The sequence below is a fragment of the Pomacea canaliculata genome, linkage group LG10 (genome assembly GCF_003073045.1).
Source record: "Pomacea canaliculata isolate SZHN2017 linkage group LG10, ASM307304v1, whole genome shotgun sequence".
NCBI classification, from domain to species: domain Eukaryota; kingdom Metazoa; phylum Mollusca; class Gastropoda; order Architaenioglossa; family Ampullariidae; genus Pomacea; species Pomacea canaliculata.
The window spans coordinates 4,467,427-4,494,436 of NC_037599.1; the positions used below are offsets into that span (position 1 = coordinate 4,467,427).

A 27,010-nucleotide genomic window follows, 5' to 3' on the forward strand; every position below is an offset into this window, starting at 1 on the left:
TGCCACTATCGCCATCCTGCCTTAAGAAACAACTGTCAAGCTCACCAGGTTCTCAGACAAACTACTTCCTAGATTATAAAAAAAAGAAGAAAAAAACAACTTCCTCAAATGATACATTAACGCAGTTTAGTGTTCACAACAAACTTTAAACATACATACAGAATAATCAAATAATGGAAGCGGTGTATCTACCGAGGAGATCTTTGTATGTTGTATCTGAACATAGAAAGGCAAGAGATAGGCATTCATAATCAAATCGCAATAACAAACTATAACAAAACGCATCAAACGTATTGAAGAAACCAGAAATATTCCTTACATACTTATTATACAGAGATTATAACAGGTGACACACATTATGTTTAAAAGCCTCTTCTGTACAAAACACAGGCTATAGGAGAAGGATTGGTCCAAGTTAATGGTATGTTCAGAAACTGTAAATATACACTTGGCTCCCGATTTGCACGACATGTCTATCAGTTCTACAAAACATAAACAAGTGTATGGTTTGTGTATGTATGTGTCATGTATAATTCATACTATAATTCATCTCTTTGACATTTTTCGATTATTTTTGTTTGGACGATGAAATAAACAAAGGCGTTCTCAATCCTATGCTAGGAATCTTTCCTTTTGAACTGCTTCTGTGGAGGAAGGCAACCTCATAGGACATATTAAGTAAGCTAGTTGGCACAAATGTAGATAAATTCATTTAAATTTTGTCATTCAAGGACTATGTGGATAGGAGTACATGCATAGTGGCTTTAAGAGTCGAACCAGGCAGCGGTCTTTGTACTGTCCCATCGCAAACAAATTGCAAATGGATTGTCTCACAAGTAATGGCGGATTTATATTTCATACAACCCGTATTCAATTAGACAGACTCCTCATAAGAATTTAATAACCTGGTCCAGCACCACACGGAGACAGACACATAAATGCACATGTAGGTGTATGTAATATGACCATGATATTAGAACACTATGTGATAAGATAACAAAATACTAACTAAACTTACCCAAAGTAAGACAAGGGTTAACTTGTTGTGTATAAAACAATCACGGTGTAACAATATCATCCTGTTATATCACAGATATGTACAACCACATTTATTGGTGGATATTCTTGTTCCTGCAGCTCGTTTCTACCTCCACAGTCAGAGAGTTTTAACATCAATCACCCTGCTCTTTGATCGTTTTTAATTAAAGTGAGATAATCCCCGTAATGAGTTGTGAATGCTCGTTATGACGATAATTCTGTCTTAGAGGCAGATAGCGACGGCCATGTGTTGATTAGACAGACGCGTGGCGCCACCTAACGAGTGAGCTCAGTTCAACGGCTCTCGCTACATTACCTGAGCGATTTTGATGGTGCAACATTCAAGACCCGGATGACAGGTATTCAACATAGTCTCGAGAATAATTTACTTACTTTTTTAAAAAATTGTTATTAAACTTTGTGTCTACTTTATCCAACTGCGATGTTATTTTTTCAGTAATTTTGTCGACTATTAAGTAGTACTCATAAGTGGTTTGTTATGAAAATTAGTTTTTATGTTATTTGTTTCATCTACGGACGTGAAAAGATGTGTTTATGATGGACAGATATTCAGAAAGCTGAGGCTTTTACCTGTCTGTGGAAACATGCATTTTTTAAACTACATTTCCAGTTGATGAAAGAGCTTCTTATTGAAGCTCTACATGATATAACAGATAACTGCTGTTTCGTCTCGGATCTGCTCTCCTCCTGAAGAAACAGGCAATAAAACACACTCCATCGTAGTTGCCAGTCACAGGTCAAAAGATGAATGGCAGTCTATCACCTTTTAATCACAGTTTTCCCCTCGTTCTTTCTCCCCTCGCCCATCATAAAACTGTCCAGAACTCACACGTTTTACTTTTATGTAGGAAAAAAAAAACCCCATGAGAATCTTTCCCTGCATCAAACATAAGACAGTGCCAGTCCTTGTCACGTGTTCATGATTCAGAACACACAGCCTGAGTTGTTGACTGCAGCCTCACAAGTATCTTAGACTGAAATTTGCGCAGCTCCAGCTGCTCGGAGTCGTATCCCATCGCGGGGCAGGACACTTCATTGCCGCTGCTGCCTCCATCTTTCTCCACCAGCGTCATCAGCGCGCGACCGTTGGTGTGGACCGCGGAGGTGCGCGTGCTGGCGGCGGAGATGCTGAACCGGTACGCCCGCACGAACGCCCTTCCTTTCACGCATGCGCAGATGGCCATCTTGAAGCTCTGGCGGAAGTTGCGAGAGAGGAAGGCGTAGACGATAGGGTTGACGCAGGAATTGAAGTACGACATGATGTGGAAGGCCTGGCGCATGGGCTTGAGGAAGTCGTAGTGGAGGTAGTGGAGGTACCCGAGGGCTGTCAGGATGTTGTTGACGAGGATCGGAGCCCAGCATATCACGAACAACAACACCACCAACACCAGCATCAGCACCACCTGTTAACACGACTCGCCGTCAGAAGAATTCAGTTTGAAGATCGACTAATAAATAAATAGTTCAACAGATTTTAGTCACAGAGACAGCAAACATTGCTTCAACTTTTTCTCTGGGTTGCACGCACGCATACATTACAAAATTCTATTATTCCCCAGGTACTTAGCTCTTGATTACATAAACAATAAACAACTGTGTGTTAGACGAGTTAGCTACATGTGATCTCGACTAATAAAATACTACTCAAAATGAAAGATATCTAAGCCTCTTCTACATTGATTTGTCGAATTACTTTCAAGAGAAATTCGAGGACAGATAACGCGCAGCGGGACCGCAAGTGCAGCCCGTGTTATCTAATCGGTTTAATTCGCGTCTGTCAACGACATTTTTTCATCAGGATGACGAAAGATAATCTTGATCGAGCAGCAGCTTCACGGGAGGAGCTGGAGGAGAGGTCACACGGCTTCGCGCTGCAAAGGTTTACAGCAGCGTGTCCTGGGGTCACGTGCACGACACCTCGCTAAACGCTAACCGGATGGTTAAGCCCCCAGCAGACAGCTCCAGTCCTGACATTTTTATGATCAGTTTATCAGGCTGCTCCATTTTAGCTGCAGCCTAGCGAAGTGCTGCGCTTCTGACAGTCATGTCTTCAATCAGCTAGCGTCCTGAGGCAGACGGTTTCGTCAAGTGCATACCGGTATGTTCCTGAACAAGCTGCCGACATCTCCTGACAACCCCTGATGCATTACCCTATAGGTGGAGGAGGTAAAATAGTTCATTCTCTCATTGTTAGAGCTTTCATTTAACCCGCTCCCAGGGGGGAGACAATCGAGAAAGACACTAAGCTCCAGCGGAGGTAAGAATCAGCGTGTCGGCCGTTCTTCGAGCTAGTTGTCTCCCCCTAGAGAGTCATTACAGACCCAATGTACCTGTTTTCTCGTCTCCTTTTCTTCAGTAACAGCTTGCCCCTTTGATCCCCGGAGGCTCTTCTGTTTCCCGTTGCCTAAATATATCTGTTCACTCTCCTCTACCTTCGGTGCCACCTTTTGCTTCGACTCAGAAGTAGTGGTCGTGAGAATCCTGCAAAGAAACCGAAATAAGAAAATATATACATGTTGTTGTTGTTTTTGAAAGAAATGCATAGCTCAAAGCACCCTTACTACAATAAACGTTAGTTTTAAAACAAGAAAACTAAACAATAGTGTTTAAAGAAACGTGCATCACCACTTGGTACCCTTCATGCAACAAAAAGCAGTTTAAGTATAAGGACGAAAGGGTACACTATTGAAAGTTTTAGCCATTCAGAATGTTTCTAGAAAAGGTAAGCCTTTTGTTCCCTTTGTCTTATCCCCCCTTATCCCACGGGGTTAACTCTCGGTTAGTAACAAAGGTTAGAAAGAATTTACTGCGTGACAGCCAGAGGAGGCAAGGAAGCAATCCATGTATTATCTCAAGGATATGAACTCACCCTCCAGTGCGCATGTCGCTCACTCTCCACACCTTGAGGGCAATGACACTGTAGGCGAAGACCATGATGACAACAGGAGCAAAGAACATGAGGACAAACATGTACAGCTCATACACGACGATGTAGACTGGATGCTCGTAGTTCTTGATACAATAGTGATACTCGTCGTTCCTTCCCACTGGCATGTAGTGCTGTCGAGTGTAATTAGCATGAAGTAATTAAGATAGAATTAACTGAATTAAGTAAGGTATTCAGATTTGATTTTGCATGAAATCATACATTGTACACGAGTAAGGTCTGGATATCAAAATAAACATCGAGCTTGCCATTACCGTATTTTTATGCGATGTTGCTGTTTGCATTAATCCTACAATTGTAGTGTTTATTTGTTTCTTTTATCACTGAATTGTTCAGTCATATACCACACATGTAAGAACTATTTACATCCATCAGAAACAATACAAAATAATAAAAATGGTTATAAAAAATTAAATGGAATACATTGTTGTACAAAGGCCTAATCAGGATACAACTTTTGTTTAAATGACCAAGTTAAGTTCGTTACAAAATACTATTTCTCTAATCTAAGTGAATAAGACTAGTTACTGGTGACGACATGTTTTATTATTACCATGATGAATATAGTTGGGAGAGCCAGGAGTCCTGAGACGACCCACACGAGGACGACGACAAGGCGAGCGTGTGACATGGTGCACAAATACTTGGCCCGCAGCGGGAACAGCACAGCCACCAGCCTGCAACACCATGTCAACATGTCATGTTTAACTCATCCATTAGTCGAGAAGACTGACCTCTTGGCGCTTTGAAAGCTGAAATTAATGAGTTTTAATTAAAGTTCCAAAACGACCAAAACATGAAGGAGACTGTATGACAATTAGAGAACTCAATCAAATAGAACGAACACATTATCTGTGATATTCATCACAACGAGAATGACATAAGGTATTTCAATTATTTACTTTATTCTGATTCTTATTATTAATATTTTATGGGAAACGTGTCAACAATATAGCTTACATGTCGACAACAGTCTTTGACCACTGTAAACGGAATACAATGGTCAGAATTATACGGGGATTTGCAAGGTTCACTGCTTTACAGATCTTGGTGAGGTTGATAAGTTCCGGAAGTAACGAAAACAGCTTTAATCTATTAATGAAATATTTTATATTATCGATAATCAGACATATTTTGTTGGGTCAATATATTTTTGTCTGTCTAGCTTACACTTCTTCTCCGCTCCCTGTTAACATCAAGAACAAAAATCGCTTTGAAAACTTTCGGAGGCGCATTACCCGTTGTTCCCAAAATATCGCAGCTCACCTGATGTTATAATAAACATGTTGTTAATCATGGCTCGTTAACAGCGAAAAAAGTGTTTACATGCTCGCGCCTGCACAGAGAAGGTCTGTAGCTAGTGGGATGGAGAGGGGGAGTACAGCATCGCAAAAAATTACAAAAATATGAGGTTTACCTAACTGTCATCGTCTGTGAACCGCACATAGCTAAACATAGCCTCAGACAGAGCCCTGTAGTGTTCCTCTGTCATCTCCCCTCATTAATTTTCATATTTAGCATTATTTGAAGCAACTTCTCTACCCTTCTCTTTCCTGTCTGTCTACATCTTTCTTTCGCTTCCTTTGCTATTCCTCCGTCTATCTCTCAAGTATAAAGACTCAAAGCACACACACACACACACATGAACGCACACGCAAGCATATTAGGGAAGCATAAATTTAAAAAACTCATAGTTGTGCTTGTGTGTTTGCAATAGATTAAAGATATCGCTGTTTCAGAAATGCCGCCGCAGGAAGCAAAAGTTAAGAAAACAACTAGCAACTTCCTCTGAAATGATTTTCTGACTTTCTGTGACCCGTGGAAGACGAGAAGAAGAGGAGAGATACAGAGCCATGTCTACTAAAGGTGGGCGAAACAGTACACCAGGCGCAGAACAACGATCTCACCAGACATCGCAGATGCAGCTGCTGCTGCTGTTAACTTGTAATACTCTTTTCATCGAGAGAGTAAACCAGGGGAGATGAGCACGACGACAACCGGTGTCAAGATTATCTTTTCTTGAACCTGCCTTGTTATTTAGAGACAAGGCGCCATTGTCCCTGGGCGTGCATCCTGCGCTGTGAGTAAGCTGCCTTGAATTTTTTTATTATTATCTGAATCCGTTCGCACCAAACTGAGACATTTTATTGAATTATCCTCAAGTAACTATCCTATTCATTTGCATCTGCACCCGTTCTCATTTGCATAATTTCTTCAAAGCTTTTCATTAGCTCAGCGATTATTTACATTGGTCTCTACCGGAAGTGAACATTCGCACGGATTTCTGTAGTGATGAAAGGTGGATAACTACTGTCTGTTGGTTTTTCTGGCCATAAGATCTCTCTCTTTTTTGGCTGCAGTATTTTTGTTTGTTAATTATTATTTTTTGTAGATTTGTGCTTGTTTTCATAGAAAGGCACCAAAGAAGATTTTTTTTTTTATATAATTACGCATCCGTATCTTAGTTCTAATGAGACATTACCACAATGTCATCCTTGTCATCAAAGTGGAATGGGACTGCTTTTCCTATATCAAACATAAAAGAGATGGAGAGATGGGGAATACGACGGGAAATGACAGAAAGTGGGGTGGGGAAGTAGAGCGGGTGGGGGACACAGAATCACAGAAAGTAGTAAAAGAAATCTCAAAAATGAATTAACAACTTCTGTAACTCTCTTTTTTTAAGGGTAGAAAAACCCTGCTCTGTCTCCTGTTTTTATCTGCCTAAGACAGCGCGCTGGTATCTGAAGGAGCCCTTGTTCCCTGTAAAAAGCTCATTCTCAACACCCAGCGTCAAAGGAAACCTTCATTCGACTCTGCGGCGAGACGCAGCCAATCCCCGCTCTCCTTTTGAAGTCACGTGAGGTGGAAGGGAGAGTGGGGAGTGCGGCAGTGAATGAAGTGTGCATGATGAATGAGGGCGCCGTACTACCGTTTTCTTCCTGATAACACTTTTTTTTTTCACAAACAGCCATCCCATCCCTCTCCCTTCTCTCACTCGCAGGTCAGTGTACTTCACCCTGCCCACGCATCCCCATCCTCACCTCGCGCACTGTTATCGATGTCACGGTAAAACCTGCCAACAAACTAAAAAAAAAAAAAACAAAAAAACTGATTTTTTAACCTACCCATAATTTCTCTCAGTAAAAGAAGAAGAGAGCGGTTGTGGTGGTGTTGACATGAAAATGTGCTTCTGGACACGGACAAAGTAGGAGTCAGCTGTCAAGAAATTCACATTTCTGGTTTTATTGGAAGGAATTAATTCAACGATAACGAAGTCCGTTAGAACTGTTAAAAAGTTGTCATTTGAAGCACATTCTGTTGAGCGGGGAAAACCCAGCAGGAACACATGCAATGGGGCGAGGGGCCTGATAGGAATCATCTCTCTCGAAGAGTGCCAGCTGCACAGAATTTTTTGAAGGCAAGTCAAAGGGGTTCACTGTTGCAAGCTGGGGTGGGGGCTGCGTTGGCGGGTAGGAGTGAAGTGGATTGATTTTTTTTTTCCTCCATGACTGCTTTGAATGAGTGCAACTTGTCGCTCTATCTTGTGAGACATATTTAATAATTTTAAAGTCATTAATCAGAGCCATCTATCTATTATTCTTTATTCCTTTTGTTTGCTACCTTCTTAATTTCAATCTGATTTTTTAAATTCGTTCTTATTTCTCTGTATCCTTTCTGAGTTCTTTATTCCTTTTTTATATTTCTTTCTTAAGTGTTTTTTGTGTTTTTACTGTTTCCAAACGTTTTCCTTCAGTCAATGACGCAGGTTCGTCAAAAGCTCAAGTGCGATTTGAAGTGTTATTTTGTGTTGAGTTCGAACAGAGTGAGTGTTGACGACGATGTGGATGACAATCATTTGATTTTTGTTTTGAGCTTTCAATTAGATAGATATGAAATCAGCAATTAAATAACAGTCTAACACACACACGCGCGCGCGCTCTTATTTTGCACCTGATTACCCAGAACTCTCATCCCTGCGATTTCTGTAAACATCATCACACTCAGTCGTACCCCAGCCAGCACACTCAGAGAGAAGCCCAGTCACACAGGAACCGGGGTAGGAAGAAGCAAAGGCTGAAAAGTGCATTTTTTTCTCCGAGAAGTTTAAGAACATGATGAGAAAACGACCCTCCTTATGTATCACAAATAAGATTCACACACACACACTCTCTCTCTTCACACTTACACACACCCTCCATCTCTCTCTTTTCACACTTACACACACCTCTCTCCTCTGTATAAGATTCTTCTAATGGTTACCACTAGCAACAGCGAGCTATGACGAGAGAGTGGAAATAGCTTCGTACATCTCACAGGGTTAAAAGTTCAACAGCCCGATGCCAGAGCAAAGAAACCGTTACCTGTTACTGCAGCCTTTACATTATTTTTTAATGGGACGGGCTCTCAAAGCTATTTTTGTCGCAGTCCCAGTCAAGAATGGAGGAAGGAAGGAAGAAAATCAATAAAAACAAAATGTAAGCAAAGCAGGAGAGCGCAGGTCAGGGGAGAGCAAAATGTCTGCGAGATGTCTTCACTGAATTAGTCATCAGGGAGACGACTCTTCCATTTCTCTCGTACCCACGAGGGAGAGTGCAAGTAAGACTGGTCCAGACAGACAACCACACTGTAGGAAAGTTACTCTCGACAGCATGAAAATTGCCCTCGTCATCTCCTCTGAGGATTTTTTTTTAAAGTTCTGGTGGTCCTCTTGTGAAATGAGATGTCTGCGTTGAGTGTGTGTGTGTGTTAGTGCATGAGAATCTGTATATGTGTGTTTGTTACTGTGTGTGTGTGCTTTTTTGTTAATGTATGTTTATGTAAGTGTGTTTGCTAGTGAGTGTGTGTTTCGCGCACGCCTTCATAAATTGGCTTCAGAGCAGGGGGCGACAATGCATCCAATTTAATCTTTTTCGCATTCTGCCGTTGATTGCTGAATTATTTCCTGTAGCAATGTGAGTTGTTTACCAAAAGCAGCTAAAAGGGTGGACAACACTGGCGAGTTCAACAGTGAGGACATAAATAATTTTGAGATTTCAACACATTTTGTATTAACACATTTACAAGCAGTGTCAAGCAGAGACACATTCAATGTTCAAAACACTTTCGAAACTTGGACTCGATTACCTGGCTTTTGCTTCCATGTTTCTAGAAAGATAGCGCCGACACCACCAGAACATTAACATAATACTGCATTAGGACTCAAGAACGCACACACCTCGAATAAACGTGTCAATTAATTATTTTAAAATAATTAAATTTCAATTTTAAAATTTTAAAAATAATCTTCACGGTGGGTAAAAGGTATTTCTTATTCTGCTACAATGATATGAATGTCATTTTCATTTTTAATGATTACTGTAAGATTTGAAAAAAATATCCAACCTTAAGTTTTGCTTGATGTGTGAAACATGATGAAAAATCACATAATTTATTACTTACTCAGATTAGTAATTGTTATCTGGGAAAATAAGTCTGTACTTAGTCTAACACAGCTGAACTCCTTTTTTGGTACAGCTATTTCCTTTAGTAATAAAAAAATAAAGCTTCTCATCGCATCTGCACAGTCATGAACAGGTCATGTTTATTTTATCATTGTCTGTTACTTAATCTCAACATTGTAGCTCACGTGCTTTTTGTGTTATTATTGCTCTACAAATATCCAAACTGTTTCCATGCTGCAACCGCCGCCATTACCTGTTACGCAGTTACAGATAAACGATTTCAACATTATTTATTGCCCGCATCTAGACATACTGGAATTACAATAGCAAATACATCTGTCAGTAAATGGATGTCAGTAACTGGCAAATGTTTATAATAGAGGCTATATCTATATATACGTATGTGTGAGTGTGTGCGCGTGCTTGAGAACGCGCTCGCTAACCGAGGTTTTGCGAGTGTTAAACACGATTACGTTGCCATAGCAAAAATCTCGATGCCGCTTTCAATTAATTTGTGATGCTGCAGATAAAGTTAGCATTTCCTTCATTCTTAACACAGTCCTTAACAAGCCATCTACTTTTCTCGACCCTTTCAAGAAATATCTCGAAATAATTGCTTCATGCAGGCAGATATAATGAGGTTTATGTTGGAGACTGCAGGCCTCCACGATAAGCATCGAGAGAAGCTCTGCTGCGCGCTCCTTCCAAAATTATTTTTTCCTGCGAACAAAAATTGGCACACTAAGCTTCCGCTCATGTGATGTCATACTATGTAAAATGAAGAAATAATGTTTTTAAACGAATCTAATCACAACGGAAGCTGCAGACTGTTGTGGTCTGTTCGATGTTGTGGCAGAAAAGGTTAGGTTGTGGAGTCGACTGAATGTTATTTAACTAGACGAGAGAGAGAGAGAGTTTTGAAAAGGAATGAATGTATGTTGACGCCTCACAAGTTGGTTTCTTCACCAGAACTAATCAAGATGACATGAGAGTCGAGAGGGTTTGTACCCGACCAGGTAATCAAGTGTGTAGGTCACAATAATTTTACAAACACACAGAGAAGATAGAAAGTAGCATGCTACAAAGTAAGATGATTTAACAAAGACAGGAGCAATGTGAAGGAAAAAAAAAAGAAGAGAGAAAAAAATCAGGATTGAAGAAACCGAAATAAAGAAAAGCTTCTATAGCCACGTTGACCCTGTTCCCTATAGTATAAGGTGTTCATCTTTTAGGGAATCCACCCATGTCCTAAAAATCGCAGCACACAGCTGTCTCTACTAGAAAAACTTTCTCATTAAACATTTTCTTTATTTATTTCTATTTATTTAATTTGCTCAGCAAAATGCGTTGATTTCAAAGCTGCAGCATGGTAAATAAACATTTAAAAAGCAGGTAGGTCCAGAAATTCAAAGAAAAACTGTATCCCGCTGAGCCTGCACTTCAACTCACATTACAATCTCTCTGTCGCACAGTTGTCCGTTAGGAGTCATTTTTTAAACATAAACTCTCCACCTTATGTTTTATTTGGATATCAGCGCGATGACAACATTCAAACAAAATGCACTTAAGGCGGCACCTCGTGTCTAGAAGTTTCCTCGGACACAATGTGTTGGGTGAGGAGCATCGTCATCCTTATCTGCCTTTAAGATGAGAAAAGATCTCTTTGTGCTCGGCTGGCCTGTCTGGCAAACCCACGTTTGAAAAACATGAGAAAGGACGATAACCTAGCGAAAGCCGCTCCTGCCAATGAGAAGACAACTAGTAAAAAATTCGTAGTTAAAGAAACGGAAATATCTTTTTTCTCTTATTCTCCCAATTCGACCATCCCAGAGTGTTGACACATAGAGAGAACCCACACAAACACACAATTTGCTTGCTCCATCTAAGTTTTGCCTTATCAGATGTTTAGTACTTGCCCTTAGCCACAGACTAGAGCAGGGTGGGAAAACCCGAATGGCTGTATTTCTCCACGTGTATGATACCCAAGCCCTTTTCTCTGCACAGTAAATATTTCTGTGCCGATTCCCCAGACATGGCTAAAGCATCCATGTCGATTATAACTTGCTTCAGTTGCTTATCTGATGATGTCGGCGGTGGCCGAGAGGAAGAGCTCGGCAGAGCTTGAAGACACAGACCGACCAGTCAGGACTCTCAATACTACCTTGTGAGTTCAGAGGAAGCGTCTGTTACTCCCAGCCTTCAAAGGTCGAGAACTATTTAGAAATAACTCTTGACAGGCACTGGAGAAAACTTATCTCCGCGAACCACGGCTGCGTCCTCGCCATCAGATAAATCAACACAGCAACACTCTGTCCAAGGGACGCTAGTTGGGTGCATAAAAGGGAGATCAAAACCTTCAGTATACCGAACCACCCAAAAACTACGGGTGGAAAATCCCACTAAAGAAAATATTCTCAGTCCAGAGACCGACGTTAGCGCAGACCTCGAAGACCTGGGCGACAGCGAGCTTCTGTCAAGAAAACAAGTAAATAGACAACAAGTGTGTGGTGTCTGCGAGCAACAGTTTATTGTCGAATTATCGCATGTCTCCAGCGGGTGTAAGCAGAGACAAGGGTTAAGTACTTCCGGTCACAGTGCCAGAAACACACCATGGTATGAGATGTTGTATTATATAATATTTAAAGTCCTAAAGGGGTGAAATTTTTCTGATAATTAAGATGCGGGAGGTATTTCCCAAAATCTGGGTGAATATCCTATTTCCGTTCTCTAAATGCAAACACACAAGAATCTCCATTCACAGAAGGGGTGAACAATCAAGACATCAGGGTTTGTGTGAAGGTGACAGCCGATGGGAGAGATGGGGCCATATGTTAATTAGGTGTGTATCTGTAGACAAACATGATAATTTGTTTCTCTTTCATGGTTGTAGACAGGTAAATTTATAACAGGAAGGTGCTATTTGCTCATATTAGGGGCAATAGTATTTTTTTCACCTTGCTTGACACAGTCATGACACTTTGCACCCAAGTAGGTCTTTAACTGAACACGTATCGTGAAATATGTGGTTAGGGCTGGCAACATTTCACGTGGGGCGTAGAGAACCGCCAATTTGACCTCTTTGTATATATTTTTTAATATTTTTCTAAGTGTACCCGACTTAAAGTAAAGCAGTGAGTCGTAGGAGTTGTGCCAAATCTGGCTCCCAAAGACTAGGGGACACTTTTTAAGTGGAGGAGCAATCATCCCAGTAACTTTTTATTCATTAAATGTGCAACTTAATTTAACAGCTAAGAAGAACTTGGAGCCTAACTTAACTGTCTGAAACCAACTGTTTGTGAAGAAGTGCTGACTAACAATCGGTTCATGCCTCCCCTGGTCAAATAAGAATCACTAAGTATCACCAGAAACATAAAAGGGTCCAGCACCACTGAGAGAAGGGACATTACTCTCCACCAAATGGAGGGATATAAAGAGGGAAGAACTGGTTAATGAAAAAAGAGTAACTGATCACCCAGCAGTGCAGTCTCTAAACGTTGCAGTGAAGCCAGGAATTTTCCGGAAAACACACACACACACAAACAAACAAACAAACAAACAAACAAACAAACAAACAAACAAACAAACAAACAAACAAACTGTCGCGTACCTCTCTAGTGAAATGACAGTGAGGGTGAGAACCGAGCAGATCATGGAGTAGTTCTGGACATAGTTGACAAGCCTGCACATCGCCTCACCAAAGTCCCAGGTGAAGGAGAAGAAGGCCACACCCTGCAACACACAAACGACATCAGTTGTGAGCATAAAGTACGAGGCTTGTCATTCACTCATTCATTTGTTCTTTCCAAGGCCCAATTTTTCAACCAAGAAATTATTAATCAATTCCCCAAGAATGCTCTCGGCCCACTATACAGAGCTGTAATATAATTTTCTGTTTATTCGCGACAGCAAACTCTTGAATCCATTCGTAAATCAAAGCAAACATCTCGAAAGGAGCAAGGACAATAACATCTCTAAGTTTGTCAACACCCAGATATTTGGGTTTGGAACAAAGAACTGGATGGGGAGCGGACGGCAAACATGTCAATGGTATGGAGAGGTCGTCACGATGAACGATAATGAGGCAGATTATACCCGGGAAGATCACCGACAAGTTCAAAGAGTGTCTACAACGGCCAAGCATCGATTAATCAATGTCGCCCTCGAAGAACACTAGTGTCCATGTCACAGGTCGACGTTTGTAGCTTGTGGGCAATGGTTCGTGTCCAGCCTTAGCTCGCAGTTTTCCACACATGGCATTAATGACAGGACTCAGACTTAGAGAAACACGGGAAAGACGCTGATACGGTTGACTGATTCCAGTCGATACTCTTTGATGTGCTGCCGGCATCATCTAACGGCTTACATCATCTTTCCTTAGCCTGCTACAGAACTAAAAGCACTAATTGCCATAAACATGAACTGCGACTATCTACACCGACACAACAATAACCTCAACCTTAGCAAAATAATTGTGAAAGGACCAAACTTTAGGAAGAAAGTAAAGTATGCAAAATTAAAAAAGTTAATAGTCTATTTTGACCCCGTGAGAAATAATCATACTTTTGAAGTTTAGATGGTCTGTGGTGAAATTACCCAGCAGACGGACTGAATAAGACTAATTTTTGACAGTTACATATGGCTTCAAATAATCAGTTCAAAGAACAAACACTTGGCCATACTTTCATTACCATAGCCTCATTCCTCCCCCTTTTTTTAGACCATCTAGTGAAAGAATAATGTCTTTCTGTGAAGATTTCATTTCAGTTTGTACTTTGAACCCATATTTTTGGCCTCGACTTCGGGTAATTATTTTTTTGTGGAAGGGAAATTAGGAAAGCCTACAAACCGACATATTGAATTTTTTCTGGCAATTAAATTATTTTCCTCCTTATTCAAACTACTCATTATTAAACCAGTTAATAGAGATGATGTGGATATTCAGGACCTTAAATAAAATCCTGTAGCCCAAGAACGACTCTAGAGCGAGACAACAATATTATCTTATTAAGCAAACAATATCATTAAATATAAATAGCACTCGAAGTGGTGCGATGATTACACCTTTAATATTAATACGTGTTTGACGACAACTCTACAGACCAAGAACCTGAGTTTTCCTATCTGAGATGGTGTCTGACCCACCATCTGCTGTCGAGCTCAGATTGTAAGCGACTCGTGCTGTCGTCAATGTCAATGTCTCAGTTTTTTCTAGCACCTCCATGGTAAGCTTGCACAAACTCCATGAGTGGATACATTTTCACAGGTCATCCTGCTCCTGTCCAAACCAATTTGTGTTGCTAGTTTTATGTTTCCACCGAGACCGGGCTACTTGTAAATAAATCACTAGGAAAACTTAATTAGAGAAGAGAAAAATGAGAAGATAATCCAAGGGTGTGTGTCCACTCAGCTACATTGGAGGTAAGATCATGTGTAAAACGCTTGACACCAATTTTTCTTGAGGTCGTAGAAAGATAATCATGTTTTCCTTCTGTTTGTAGACTGGAACAAAGTCAACAAAGCCAAGAAGTACCACTTGCAGTAGATATTCCCTTTTAGCAGTTTCCGCTTTTCTTGTTACTTTGTAGTCCATGTCCTAAGTTCCTCCAACATTTGTTCCAGTTGATCAGAAGACTTTTCTTTACGAAAAAAAGAACTGTTTCATCATCAAAAACGATTCAAAATACAGTTATGTTGATGTCAATAGTTGTTATTTTCATCTGCTTGGTTGTCTTTATCTGCATATTTATGACACTTTCCATCCTGTTTCTTCCTTGATTCCTCCTTGCATCTTTGATGTTTGTCTTACTTGTCTGCTCGGTTTTTTTCTTCTGTCCTTCATATGCTGTCGATGTCACCTAAGCATTAAGCACTGAGGGCATGGTCCTTCGTGAGCGTGAATATAAATCACACGTGTATTATTATTATTATTATTATTATTATTATTATTATTATTATTGACTACTCAACTTTATTTGTAACAAAACTTGCAGCGTTACAGACCCATTTGCCTTTGACTTATTTATTATCGACTTCTTATTTACTCCTCTCCCCTCCTTCCTCGCCCACCCACACACACACACCCACACTGACCTGTCCGGTCAACAGCAGCCACGTTCACAGTCTCATCAGAAAATACAGTCTCATCAGCAAAGTCATCAAATACAATCTAAACAGCACAGTCGCCAGTTGATGTGTGATCAACAAAGTCATCTAGCACAGTCTGATGAGCAAAGTATCAAACACAATGTGATCGGTTAGGTCATCGGTAAAGTCATCAAACACACAGCAATCGTTACGGTCAGCAATATGGCCAATACTTCATGAGTTTCCAGTTCCATCTGTATGCAAATTACACCACCACCACACCACCACCACCTCCACCACACCACCACCACACCACACCACCACCACCGAGGCCAAGTCTGTATGGCGAGAGTTGCACCGATCGTTTAGGTGTCGTCCTGTCAGCTGCAATGGAAGCTCCTCCATCGAGAAACTTCTATCGAGACAGCTCCCGCAGATGCCGGTTATTGAAAGCAAGGGGCTTATTATGAGTCATTGAGTCCTCTCAAACATAAAACATGTTATTTCTGCGGGAACGAGCACGATAAACATGTTTCCTCTTCATGCATGCGCGCGTCTTCCGGAAGTGTACGGATGTGTGTGAACGGGCAGAGCCAAAAATAACCTGGACCTTATCTTGTAGACCAACTGACACGTATACAAAACCCGTGCGTGCAGATTAGGGGGCACTTAGGTACGGCAGCCAACAGCCACTCAAAAAAACCCCCAACTGATTGGACAATTTAGAAGATGCAGTAAATTGTTATAAATATTTTTTAAATATTGAAATATTCCAAATATTTTATTTCCTGTTTTTCGTAGATTTTTTTGTCATTTCCCTATTTGTCTTCTCTGAGCGATTACATTTCTGTTGAATATTTTTAGTCGAAAACTCACATTTAGGTGAGCAAGAAACTGAACTGTCAACAGTTAACCACATCTTAGCCACGATTCTGACAGCCCAACAGAAGCCTGCAGTGTATGTAAATAATAATAATGTTGTGAAAGAGGTTGATTAAGCGAATAACAATCGTCAATATCCGAGCCACAAGTGACATTTTTCATTTCACGAATAACACTGAAGGTTACATCCATCAATAATGTGAATATCTGGGACTTCTTACTGAATGCAAACACATGGTGTCAGGTCACGTGACAGCTGACATCACTGTAGCTAGCTTCCCTCTACACGACTATCAACTAAAGTAGACAGTCTGGCTTTGGTAATTCATTAATTTAGTTAAGGGAAAGATAATAACGCATATATTTCTAAAGTAAGAAAGTACATTCTACTAACCGTCCACCACCCGAATAGGTTTCCACAGAATAATTATATATCTGACCAGACTTCAATGTAATCTCCGTTACACCAGCCACACAGGGCAGTAGGAGGATTTGGTAATCAAGAACCATTCACAACATATGGATTTCTTTCACTTTTTAAAAATAGTTTTCTCAGAATTTCTTTCCGGGATTCGATCCAGCTTTCACTAATATTATTTCGAAGTTTATGCTGTAAAAATTCGTCTCCATCTCTATATTTATAGTCGCAGAGTGTGAAGTGGGCCTTAAGCTGGTGATAATGGAGTCGCACTCATTCTCCATTCTTATTTATTGATTCCTGAAAGAGAAGACGACTTGATTGTGTAATTCAGATGCAAGGAAAGAAGTCTTTTTGACTCACATCAGTGCCAAACATAGTGTGGAAATGAAACTACCATGAATGGAATGTATAGAAAGAATTCACTTAGAAATCTGACTAATGAATCAGTTCATAGAACATGTTCAACTCATCACACACAGTTCAACAACAGAACGGTAGCCAGAGAACACAAATCATCAAATAAAAACATAAAAGTGAAGTGAGCGAGTGAGTGAATAGAGTGGAGGAAACTGAATGAAATAAGTAAAAGTTTGGGTAGTTGAGGTGAAGAGTGACAAAGTTGCAGGCACTCTGTAGAAAATTCTCGCAATTAAGAATTAAAAAGATAGCATATATTTTTTAAAATGTGATATATAAAGACACTTTTACAAAAAATGGCCACTTCACCTACATTACTTTGGGGTGTTTCTGTGGGGTCGTGTGACTAACTGGGAGGACATGGCGGTCGCAGGAGGTAACCAGACAAGAGACAAAGTCTTCTCATGAATGTTTAATCTCTGAACAGCATGAGGTTTATCTATCGAGAGCCTCATTAAATGAACAAGAGGCTAACACCGAGCGAGACTAGCCTCTGGCAAAATGGATTAAAAAAGGGAAAAAACCTACACACACAGAAAGAGAGAATTTTAGAGACAGAGATGTGGACAGACTCCTGGTGTCCATCCACAGCCACCAACGAAACCCGAAACTTTTGCAGACGTGGCCCACCCGTGTATGATGATGCCAGCATAAAAGGTTTGGCACAAGCTGGCCTCTGAAGCATTACTGCAGCCTTGTGTTCACAGGCTGTCCAGCCCCGAGAGACAGCTTCCGACAGGCGAGTGCTAACTTGAATTATTTCTTAGCGACATTCAGGACGAGAGTGTAACATCTGCCTGGGGAGTCGCTCTGTCCTGTATTGAGCTCCTAGCTTGTGTCTGTACATTGGCTTTGCTATAGTCTTCAATGAAGTTTCACTACTTTCCATCCATTCACCGACAGAAAAAAGTTTAAACACTTTAAAAAGATAGAAAGAATAAAAAAAAAAGAAAAAAAGAAAAATGGAAAAAAAATACCGGAAAAAGGAATAAAAGAAAATGAAAGAAAAAATAGAATGAAAGGAAGTAATAAAGAATAAAGTAAAGTAAAGTAAAAATAAGGTAAAATAAAAGAAGAATAAAAGATGAAAGAGGGCAATCGTGTTTTACGCCGAGATGGCAACTAAGTGTATATCAGGGCAAAGCAGTCCAGCCCTTTAAACACTTGCCACTTGCAGAGAAAGAACAGCCTGGCTGAGACGAGAACCGAACCCAAGGCAATCAATTCTCAATTGGTGGCAGACAAGCATATTTCCCTTCTGGTTATCTGCTGTGAGAATAACTGAGCACAGTAATACAGAGAAAGAGAGCCAGGAATTGACAGACACGGACAGGAAGCAAAAAGAAACAAAGGGAGAAAATACAGGAAAGCAGGCGTGATAACTCCAAACTCACGTAACACCCTGAGGTCATTGTCCTGACAAAATAAAAAAGAATTGTATTCTCTCTCTTTTTCCCTTTCTTGCTCTTTTTCGCTCTTTTTCTCTTTTTGAAAAATATCGGCAATACTGATGAGATTATAGTCTATCAGCCAGAACATCTTTCTTGTCAAGTTAATTTGAAAGAAAAAAATTAAAAAAAAAACCAACAAAAAATATGGGTTCATTATACAATTTGTGTGTATATATGTAGAGAGAGACGAAACGAACACAAAAATGAATAGAAAAAGGTCGAAGCTTAATTCTCTTTCTCTCTCTCTCTTGCTCTCACCATTCTGTGTGTGTGTGAGAACACGTTTTTATGTGTAGGTGTGCTGTACATCTGCACTTGTTATCTCCCTTCCGCTCTGAATTCTCTTTAAAGGAAAAAGACAGCATCATGCGAATAAAAAAGAAAGCTGACTCGGCATTCACCACCTACATGGGATACATAGAGCAGACAGGTCGGCCTCAGACTGTTTTCATCACAGTGCCAGTCCCCGAGTAAACTTACACATACATTCCGGCATGCCGTGCCTCTCACTTGTGTGGCGGCGGAGAAACTACCCAGACCAAATACCAGGGGTAGCACCCGGATCTCTATAGCACTTGGTGCGAACCGTAAAGGTGGGCCAGCGCCACACGGTGGTGTCACGTGACCACGAGGTGAGAGTGGCCGTTAGACAGGCGGGGGGCAGCTCACACGCTGGAATGTCACGTGACCATGAGGTGAGAGTGGTCCGTTAGACAGGCGGGGGAGGGGGAGCTCACATGCTGGAATGTCACGTGACCACGAGGTTAGAGTGGTCGTTAGACAGGCGGGGGGCAGCTCACACGCTGGAATGTCACGGCCATTAGACTTAATGAGAGTTAAATGGCGGACCACACGGCGACAAGATGGCTGCCTGGGGTCCGACTCCTCACTGGTACAGGCTATGGCTTCCCGCGTCTAGAGGGTGATTGAAACCCTTTCACAACAAAGTTCGAAATCGAACAGAAAGGTATAAAGCCTCCTTCTTAATTCTTTCTTCTAATCTCTCTCTCTCTACCTGCCTTCCCTTGACATTTAGGTCTCTTGGATCTCTAATCTCTCACTCTTTCTCTCGTACATGTATCGCTCGCTCGAAAATACCACCAGTGATACACTGTATTTTTCAGTGCTGAAAAGTAAAAAACAAACTAAAATCCCCGGTGTGATCACACACACACACACATACACAAACAAACACAACACACACAAACACACACACACCCAGACACAGAGACAGAACCACAACAGGTAGGAGTGGGATAATGACTCAGCCGCAAAGCATGCTGGATGCAAGTCAAGCTTACATTTGACACGTGTGCGCACTTGCAGCAAATCAAGGCCCCAACATTACAGTATCAGAGCAGAAACGACCAAAGACCTTTTTCTTCTTAGTCACGTGATCAGTGAGGCTGCTGGGCTTTGTACTAACCAAACACAATTCGTGCAAAGGATTTCTTCCGATTCCAGCACTCTCAATGTTTGCCATTTTGGTATTTTTTTAAATAAGAGGGATAGTCTTACTTTCATCCCACATTCTTTTGACACCAGCACGTGTGGAAGGAAAGATGTCTTTAAGAAAAGAGAAAAGAAAACAAAATTTGAAAGACTGGGGAATGTTAAGTGCGACATCTGTCATAAATTTCCTCGGCAATCTTTGTTTATAAAATGTAACAGAAGTCAAATAATCGCAGATAATATCAAGTGAAGGAAAAACAGTAAAATACACAAACAAACGATATTTAACAGGCAGACAAGGGGTAATACAGTAAAGAATGAAGATGCAGCTGATGGACTACGGTGGTGGTTGTTGTACACAGATTTTACGATGTAAGTGAATATCACAACCGTCTTCATCACAGCGCTGCTGCTGCAGCTGGCTTGACCGGCATTTGGACTGAAGAAGTTTTTGAAAATAAAATCTTCTGCACAGTTTTGAGAATTGCTTCAGCCAAGAAGGAGTTTTAATCACATGAGAGAGAGAGAGAGAAGTAGTGTTTAGCCGAGTTGGACCCACACAACCTGTTTGGACAAAGTGCAAGATGAGTACAGGTGGCTGCTGAGTTTGATCGTTTGATATATATATATTTCTAACAAACAACAGCAAACAGAACAAAAAAGATCTGTGAATAAGTTCTCGGATTAACAATTTGAATTCAATTTTAACTTTTTTTTGTGGCGCAAACCTTTTAGTGGGGAAAAAGTGCAGTGATCTCTAGTGTCAGGTAGCGAACCCTACAGGAAACAATTACAAACATTCGACCACACAGCCATTAGTTCGCCAGGTTACGAGGTCGGACTCCGAGATTCCTGCTACAAAAGACGAGGTCAGAAGTCAATGTGGGTATTAGTGTCCAGGAGAGTGAGATTTATGTGAATACAAGTAAACCTGAGCAGGAGTGCGACTGTGAAGGAAAGTACACGAGATATTTTGTTCTGTGTGTCTGATCGTGCAATGGCAGCGAGACCAAAAAAACAAGACATCTCACTATACACCTACGTTTTGGCCAACCCTGTATATGGGGAATGAATGAGAGAAGAGATGGAGAGAGAGAACGTGATATATATCTACAGAAACTCGAGATTAGTCAGACAAAAACAAACACAAAAACCAAACAACAACAAAAAAGAGATGAGACAGAAAGATTTGGCAAGAAGGCGCAGCAAGAAACGGTCTGTTGTCAAAAGACAAGCGAGAGATTACAGCAAAAGACAGCGCAGCACGCAACATGCTGCACGTGGGAGTCGGCCAGCATCGCGCGGCGTCCGGCGGGAGTAAGTAGAGTCATTGCACGAGCCACGCTGTACACAAGAGGCCATTCCAGGAGTCGCGTGCCTCTCCCTCTGCACGCGATACCCAAGATTGTTTTTTGGGGATGTTTGTTGTTCTAGATTTCTTTCCAGACAAAGCTATTCTAGTGGAAGACATCTTAAAGCGCCTATCCAACATTAACCATTCAGAATTTTTTCCCGAGGTTAGTCAATTAGAAAAAAAATATTTTATCACAAATGCAACTGTGTGTAATATTAACTTCAATATTAGGAAGTCTGTATACAGAGAACTAGTCTTTTTATAAATTCGTAATTAATTATCGTCTTTCCTAGCATTGAACCATACGTGGGCAGCTGTTTCTCGAGTTATTTTTTGTTTTAGTAGCCGTTACTTTTGGCGCGAATAAGATGTAGTTGTCTAAAAACTTGGTAACTGTAGTCTATGCGGTGAAAACTATTTCTCCACTTTCAATTATTTCTTTAAAGTTTTATTCTCTTTACTTATAATTCCATCCGGGTGCTCACGAGACAGGTCATAGGTTACAGAGGCAAGTGAGATCAACCCAGCAGCACCCTGCGATAGAGAGGGTTGGTAACTCCCGTATGACTTCCTACCCTCCTTTTCCTCCTAAACATCGACATGATGATAGTAGTGAGTGAGTAGTGATTGCGTCATCATCGACAGTAGTGAGTGAGTAGTGAATGCGTCATCATTGCTACGTCAATCAACGTTTGTTTCCTTCGGGGGCAAAGGGCAGGTCTTGCCAAAACATCTCTCCCCTGGTAGCCAACAATATCTCTCTGTGTGCGAGACTTCAGCGGGTTTACCCAGCCACCCCGGGTTCACAGGTCACAGTTGTCTGCTGTTACGAGCAAAATGCCGCTCACACAGCAGGAGCCGTGTTTACGAAGAACCATTCATCAATGGAAGTCCACCTACACACCGGTTATGATTCATTGGCTGATGGGAGTTTGAAAGTGTCGTGGGATAAGTCAAAAGCAAAGCAGGAATGAAAGACAAGAAGACAGGATGGAAGGATGAAAGAAGGAAGAACAATTGAAAAAGGAGGACGATATAGAAAATGAAATCAACGGCGTGTTATGCTTGGAGCTATCTTTTGTAAACAAACACATTTTAAATTGTTAATATGCAACAGGTAATGTTTATGTGACTATTTCTCCCTTGACATCATACATAATGATCATGTTTCTATTTTTACGGACACGTAAGCTCAAGATTCAATAATGTTCCTGTGTTTCATCTTCTTGTTCAAGGCGCTATAACTGGCAGACTGTTGAAAATGGACTCAAATCCATGAATCCCAATTTCCTGTCACGGAACAAGGAGGAAGTGTAATCTTTCTACCCGGAACCCTCCCCACAAAAAGAAAGTGCATCTACTTTGACAGCTTTTTCTCGAACATCTTTTGAATGGCGCACCAACAAAAAGGGGAGGTCACTCTGTGTCATTTGGCAACCGTTGAGCACATAGAGCTCGTGTGGGTTTTCAAAATCAGTTGTAAAAGTGGGCAAAACATGCATGCAATGCTAAGACGGTCTATCACGTGACAATAAAAATATAGTCATTTGGAAAAGTTCCCGCCTGACTTTTCTCGCCCCTGGTGACCCTGTCCCGGACTCATGGTCGACATCCTTCATTATCTTTGTTAACGTGACTCCTGGAACTTCTGTATGTCGGATTAGCGCAGAGAGAACTTCAACAAGTGATAATGATCGCAGATAAAATATACCGGTTGATCTTTTGAACAGTAGTGAACATAGCCCAAACTTCTTTCTCTCATATTCCTCCCCTCTCCCCCACACACATCTCTTTCATCTAAACAGCTAACGAAATAGTTTAGTCATAGAACTATCCCCTTCCTCGCTTATTTAATTACATAATACATAATAATAATACATAATCATAACACAGGTCGTACCTTGACAGGCACACAGAAGAGTACCAGCAAAAGATCCGCCGTAGCCAGGGACAGCAAGAACACGTTGGTGACGGTTCGCATCCGCCCGTAGTACGAGATGGAGAAGATGACCAGTCCGTTGCCCACCAGCCCCAGAAGCAGGGTGACGGAGTAAATAAACGAGACTGGGATGACCTCTTCTAGCGGCATCGACGGCATGGTGTCGTTGTATATGTAGTCGCAGTATTCGTACTCACTTCCGTTCGAGAGGTTGCAGGGTGGCGTCACAATCGCAATGCTGGCGTCCGTGACGTCATAGAGCGTGGGGTCTGACACAGCGGGGGTCATGATGACGGCGTAGAGAATGAAAGCGAGGAAAGAAGTGGCGATTGATGAAACTTGATGATTGTGTCGAGCTGTAAATGAGAAGAAGAGTCGTCAGCAGCGTGCCGCTCGTGCACGTGAACTGAACACATGCACAGAGTGACACCGAGTGAAAGATAGAAATTATTTAGGACACACACACGCACCAACACACACACATTGAAGAGAAAAGATAGACTAAAATCGTCTTTTTTAGAATCTCAAATCAGGATTATTCATTCATGAACCACTGACTCGTTTCGCAAGATTGTATCTCACGAACGAACTGACGAACATGACAAACTTTCAACCTTACACCCAGGATAGCTAAACCCAAGTTTAACTGTACATCATCTATTAACATACACCGCAGCTGAAAGGAACAACATCACCAAACTTATCATCTTATCATCAGAAGATACTTGAAGACCAGTATCATGGCCAGGGTGATGACTTACAAGCTGTTGTCGCAGAGGTGTAAGCAGCCGCTGAATCGAAGTACAAAAAAGACAAACAAACGAACGAACGGCGACTGAATGAAGTCCCTCGCCGCTAGGTGGCGACCCAGCCAATCCTCCAATGAAAATTGCCGCAGTGTTGCCGCAGGAGTCGATAAGCGTTTTCTCGCGAGGTGCCTGTAAATGACATCTCAAGCAAAGGGCACCCGGCATCTTTATAGCACGACACCCGGGCTGATTGAAAGCTCACGCGCACGCACGGCGCCCTCTCGCTGCCTCCGTCTTGCCTTCCACGGAGACGCGGTCCCTCCAATCGTGTTTGGGATGGTTGAGATTGGGAGGTGGGTGGGTGGGTGGGTGTGGGGTAGTCTTGGGTGGGTGGGGTGGAGGATGCGAAGTCGGCGCGCGAGTTTGTTGCACCCAGTAGCAGGCACGAGTCTGTAGGATGGATAACACGTGGGTTGCATCCACATACGACAGATTGCCACTTGTTCGCCGGCGCATGCACGTTTGGGGGTGGTGGGGAGGAGCAGGAAGGAATGGTGGTGGTGGTGGTGGCGGTGACTGTGTCTGGCTGCTGTAGCCACTGTAAGATATCTAGAGGAGCAGATCTCTGATGTGAAACCGTTTTGTTTCGCCCATGTTCTAGTAGCTGCTTCGACTGTAAAAATAATCCCCTCCCCACTAAACTTTTTTTGTCAAAGTGTGCTCACACCGCCAGATTTCTTAACACATTTTTTTCAGTTTCGTAGATTGGTGTACAGATAATTTTTCAGACAACAGACCCATTCCACACAATCAGATTTCTGAGATCACCCTTGAAGGAATGTGCCGTTACCCGACTGCTCTTCCACTCCCACACACAAACACACAAACACACTCCCTAAACATTATTTGGAAGCATAGCTAGGTGTTTGATTGTTTAAGCTTTATTACATTTATTTTTATCAAACGTATATCATATGTCTTTTGCTAAGAAGATAAAGCACGAAATTTACTACCTACTCGTCATGTGACCCAAGGAATATTTTCAATCTTAGACTGACTGCAGAAAATGGCGTCTGTATGGGGATTTTATTTTTTACTGAAAGAAAACTGAACGGAACTTCACTTATACCAGTGGCTTGCTGCAAGTTGTGATTTCTCATATCCTACTGATGGCTAACTAGTCCCTCGGTCATGCTTTGCAAAAGTTTCAGTTTTCCCTTGCAGAAATAGGCATCAACAGTCCATGGCTATACCCTGGTAACAGGCTATACCTGACTTAACTAGTAGTCATAGCTAACACAAGGCTGACAACACATTAATAATACCTGGACAGTATATGGCTCTACCCTAACAACATACACGGTCCTACCCTGGTGGCATACATCATTCATAGAACATGGAGATGTACCATCAGCAGTTGAATATGTCACCGCCAGGCAGCACCAAGATTCTCTCTGGAGAAGTGGTTTTAACAGAAATGTCATTTGTGTGTTTGAAATGCACTTTGCTCAGTTGATGAAGGTCAGTGGTAATGCATTAAAGGGGGAAAGGGTGAGGGTGCCCAGGGATTTTGCTTTACAAGTCACAGATTATTGAAAAAATATAGATGAATATTGCGAGAACGATTTAAAATGAAACCTAATAAAAATGCTTTGCAGCCTAATGTTTAGTGCTATTGATTGCGGAGAAAGGTCGCCGGTTCAAGACCTGCATGGGTCTGTAGCTGGAACTTTCTGTCCACAGAACACCTTTCTTGAGGAAGCTGATTTTTGTGATGTATCGGTGGAGGTAATGACAACGAGAGATATTGAGCTGTGTTTTGCCTTAGACACGCTGGACCACTTATGTTCACTGCCTCTACACACTCGTGGTTATGAAATTCTGTATCTTATAAAAATCTTATTACCCTTGTTGGTCAAATAGTGTAGCCCACAAAACAAACATTTTAACATTATTTTCAAAAGTAAGTTCCACTATTAATTGCTAAATCATCTTATTTGTTTCTTTTGTGGGTCAATGAACTTTTCTTAACAATATTAAAATATCAATGCATAATTTACATAAAGAAATGTATAAAGATGACTATATGACAGAACTCAAGGTAATAAACTTCAAATAAAATTCCAATGATCAGAATTAAAGACCACCATGTATAAGAATGAAAAAGGAGTCCATTATTTATTTTAAGCTTCAAAAACAACAATGAAAGGGAAACAGAGAGAAAGGAAAGTGACTGAAGAACGCCAGAAAAAGAATATTGATGAATATTCATCAGCGAATATTTGATCCCTCCTGAAGTGATTAGCACCCTCCCCAGGATAAGATTTGATGACCGGCCGGCTGTGTGGCAGTGATATAACTTAGCTGCTGTCGGCGTAAAACACCGATTCCTCCCTCACCAATCTCACCCTCACTCACTCCCCTTCTTCCGAATGAGATGTCCATTTGTCTTTGCCGCACGTTCTCCGCACGACCCCGTCATGCACCGCGCTAGTCGTTAGGCACCATTCCGTGTGCCCCAGTAGCCAGGCCTTGGGAGCTGGTTTTATGTGAGGTCTTGAAAATAAATCGCCTGTCCCCAGGGCAATTCGACTGCTTAGTGCAGTCTGAACGGTCGACTTGCCACTGGAACCCGACGACTAAAAGACTCATTTCTGATACCTCGCTATCATACAAGCCAACAGGTAGTTTAAAATATGTTTTGAAGAAGAAAATATTTGGGCTTAATGTCAAATCCTACTTCAGACCTCACATGATACGACCCCATGGGTCAGATATATAGCATGTCACTGAGTGTTAATTGGATGACAA

General features: G+C 41.4%; 1 protein-coding gene across 1 annotated transcript; it reads right to left on the reverse strand.

Annotated features, from left to right (window-relative positions):
* On the reverse strand, positions 1 to 25,059 carry LOC112574346 (somatostatin receptor type 2-like). Its single transcript, XM_025255362.1, has 7 exons — positions 24,212 to 25,059; positions 23,412 to 23,806; positions 13,058 to 13,179; positions 4,560 to 4,683; positions 3,929 to 4,119; positions 3,390 to 3,540; positions 1 to 2,462 (listed from the first exon to the last, which is right to left on the reverse strand). The coding sequence occupies exons 2-7, from the start codon at positions 23,736 to 23,738 to the stop codon at positions 1,977 to 1,979; spliced, it is 1,401 nt and encodes a 466-aa protein (XP_025111147.1). The 5' UTR covers positions 23,739 to 23,806; positions 24,212 to 25,059; the 3' UTR covers positions 1 to 1,976.
* Between the last annotated feature and the right edge of the window lie 1,951 nt (positions 25,060 to 27,010).

Excerpts from the sequence above, each read along its gene's own strand:
- LOC112574346 (XM_025255362.1), bottom strand. The coding sequence starts at position 23,738 with ATGACCCCCGCTGTGTCAGACCCCACGCTCTATGACGTCACGGACGCC. Across the intron at positions 4,120-4,559 it reads TCCCAACTATATTCATCATG|CACTACATGCCAGTGGGAAG; the intron begins GTAATAATAAAA and ends TACACTCGACAG. Across the intron at positions 2,463-3,389 it reads AAAAGGAGACGAGAAAACAG|GTGGTGCTGATGCTGGTGTT; the intron begins GTACATTGGGTC and ends TCGTGTTAACAG.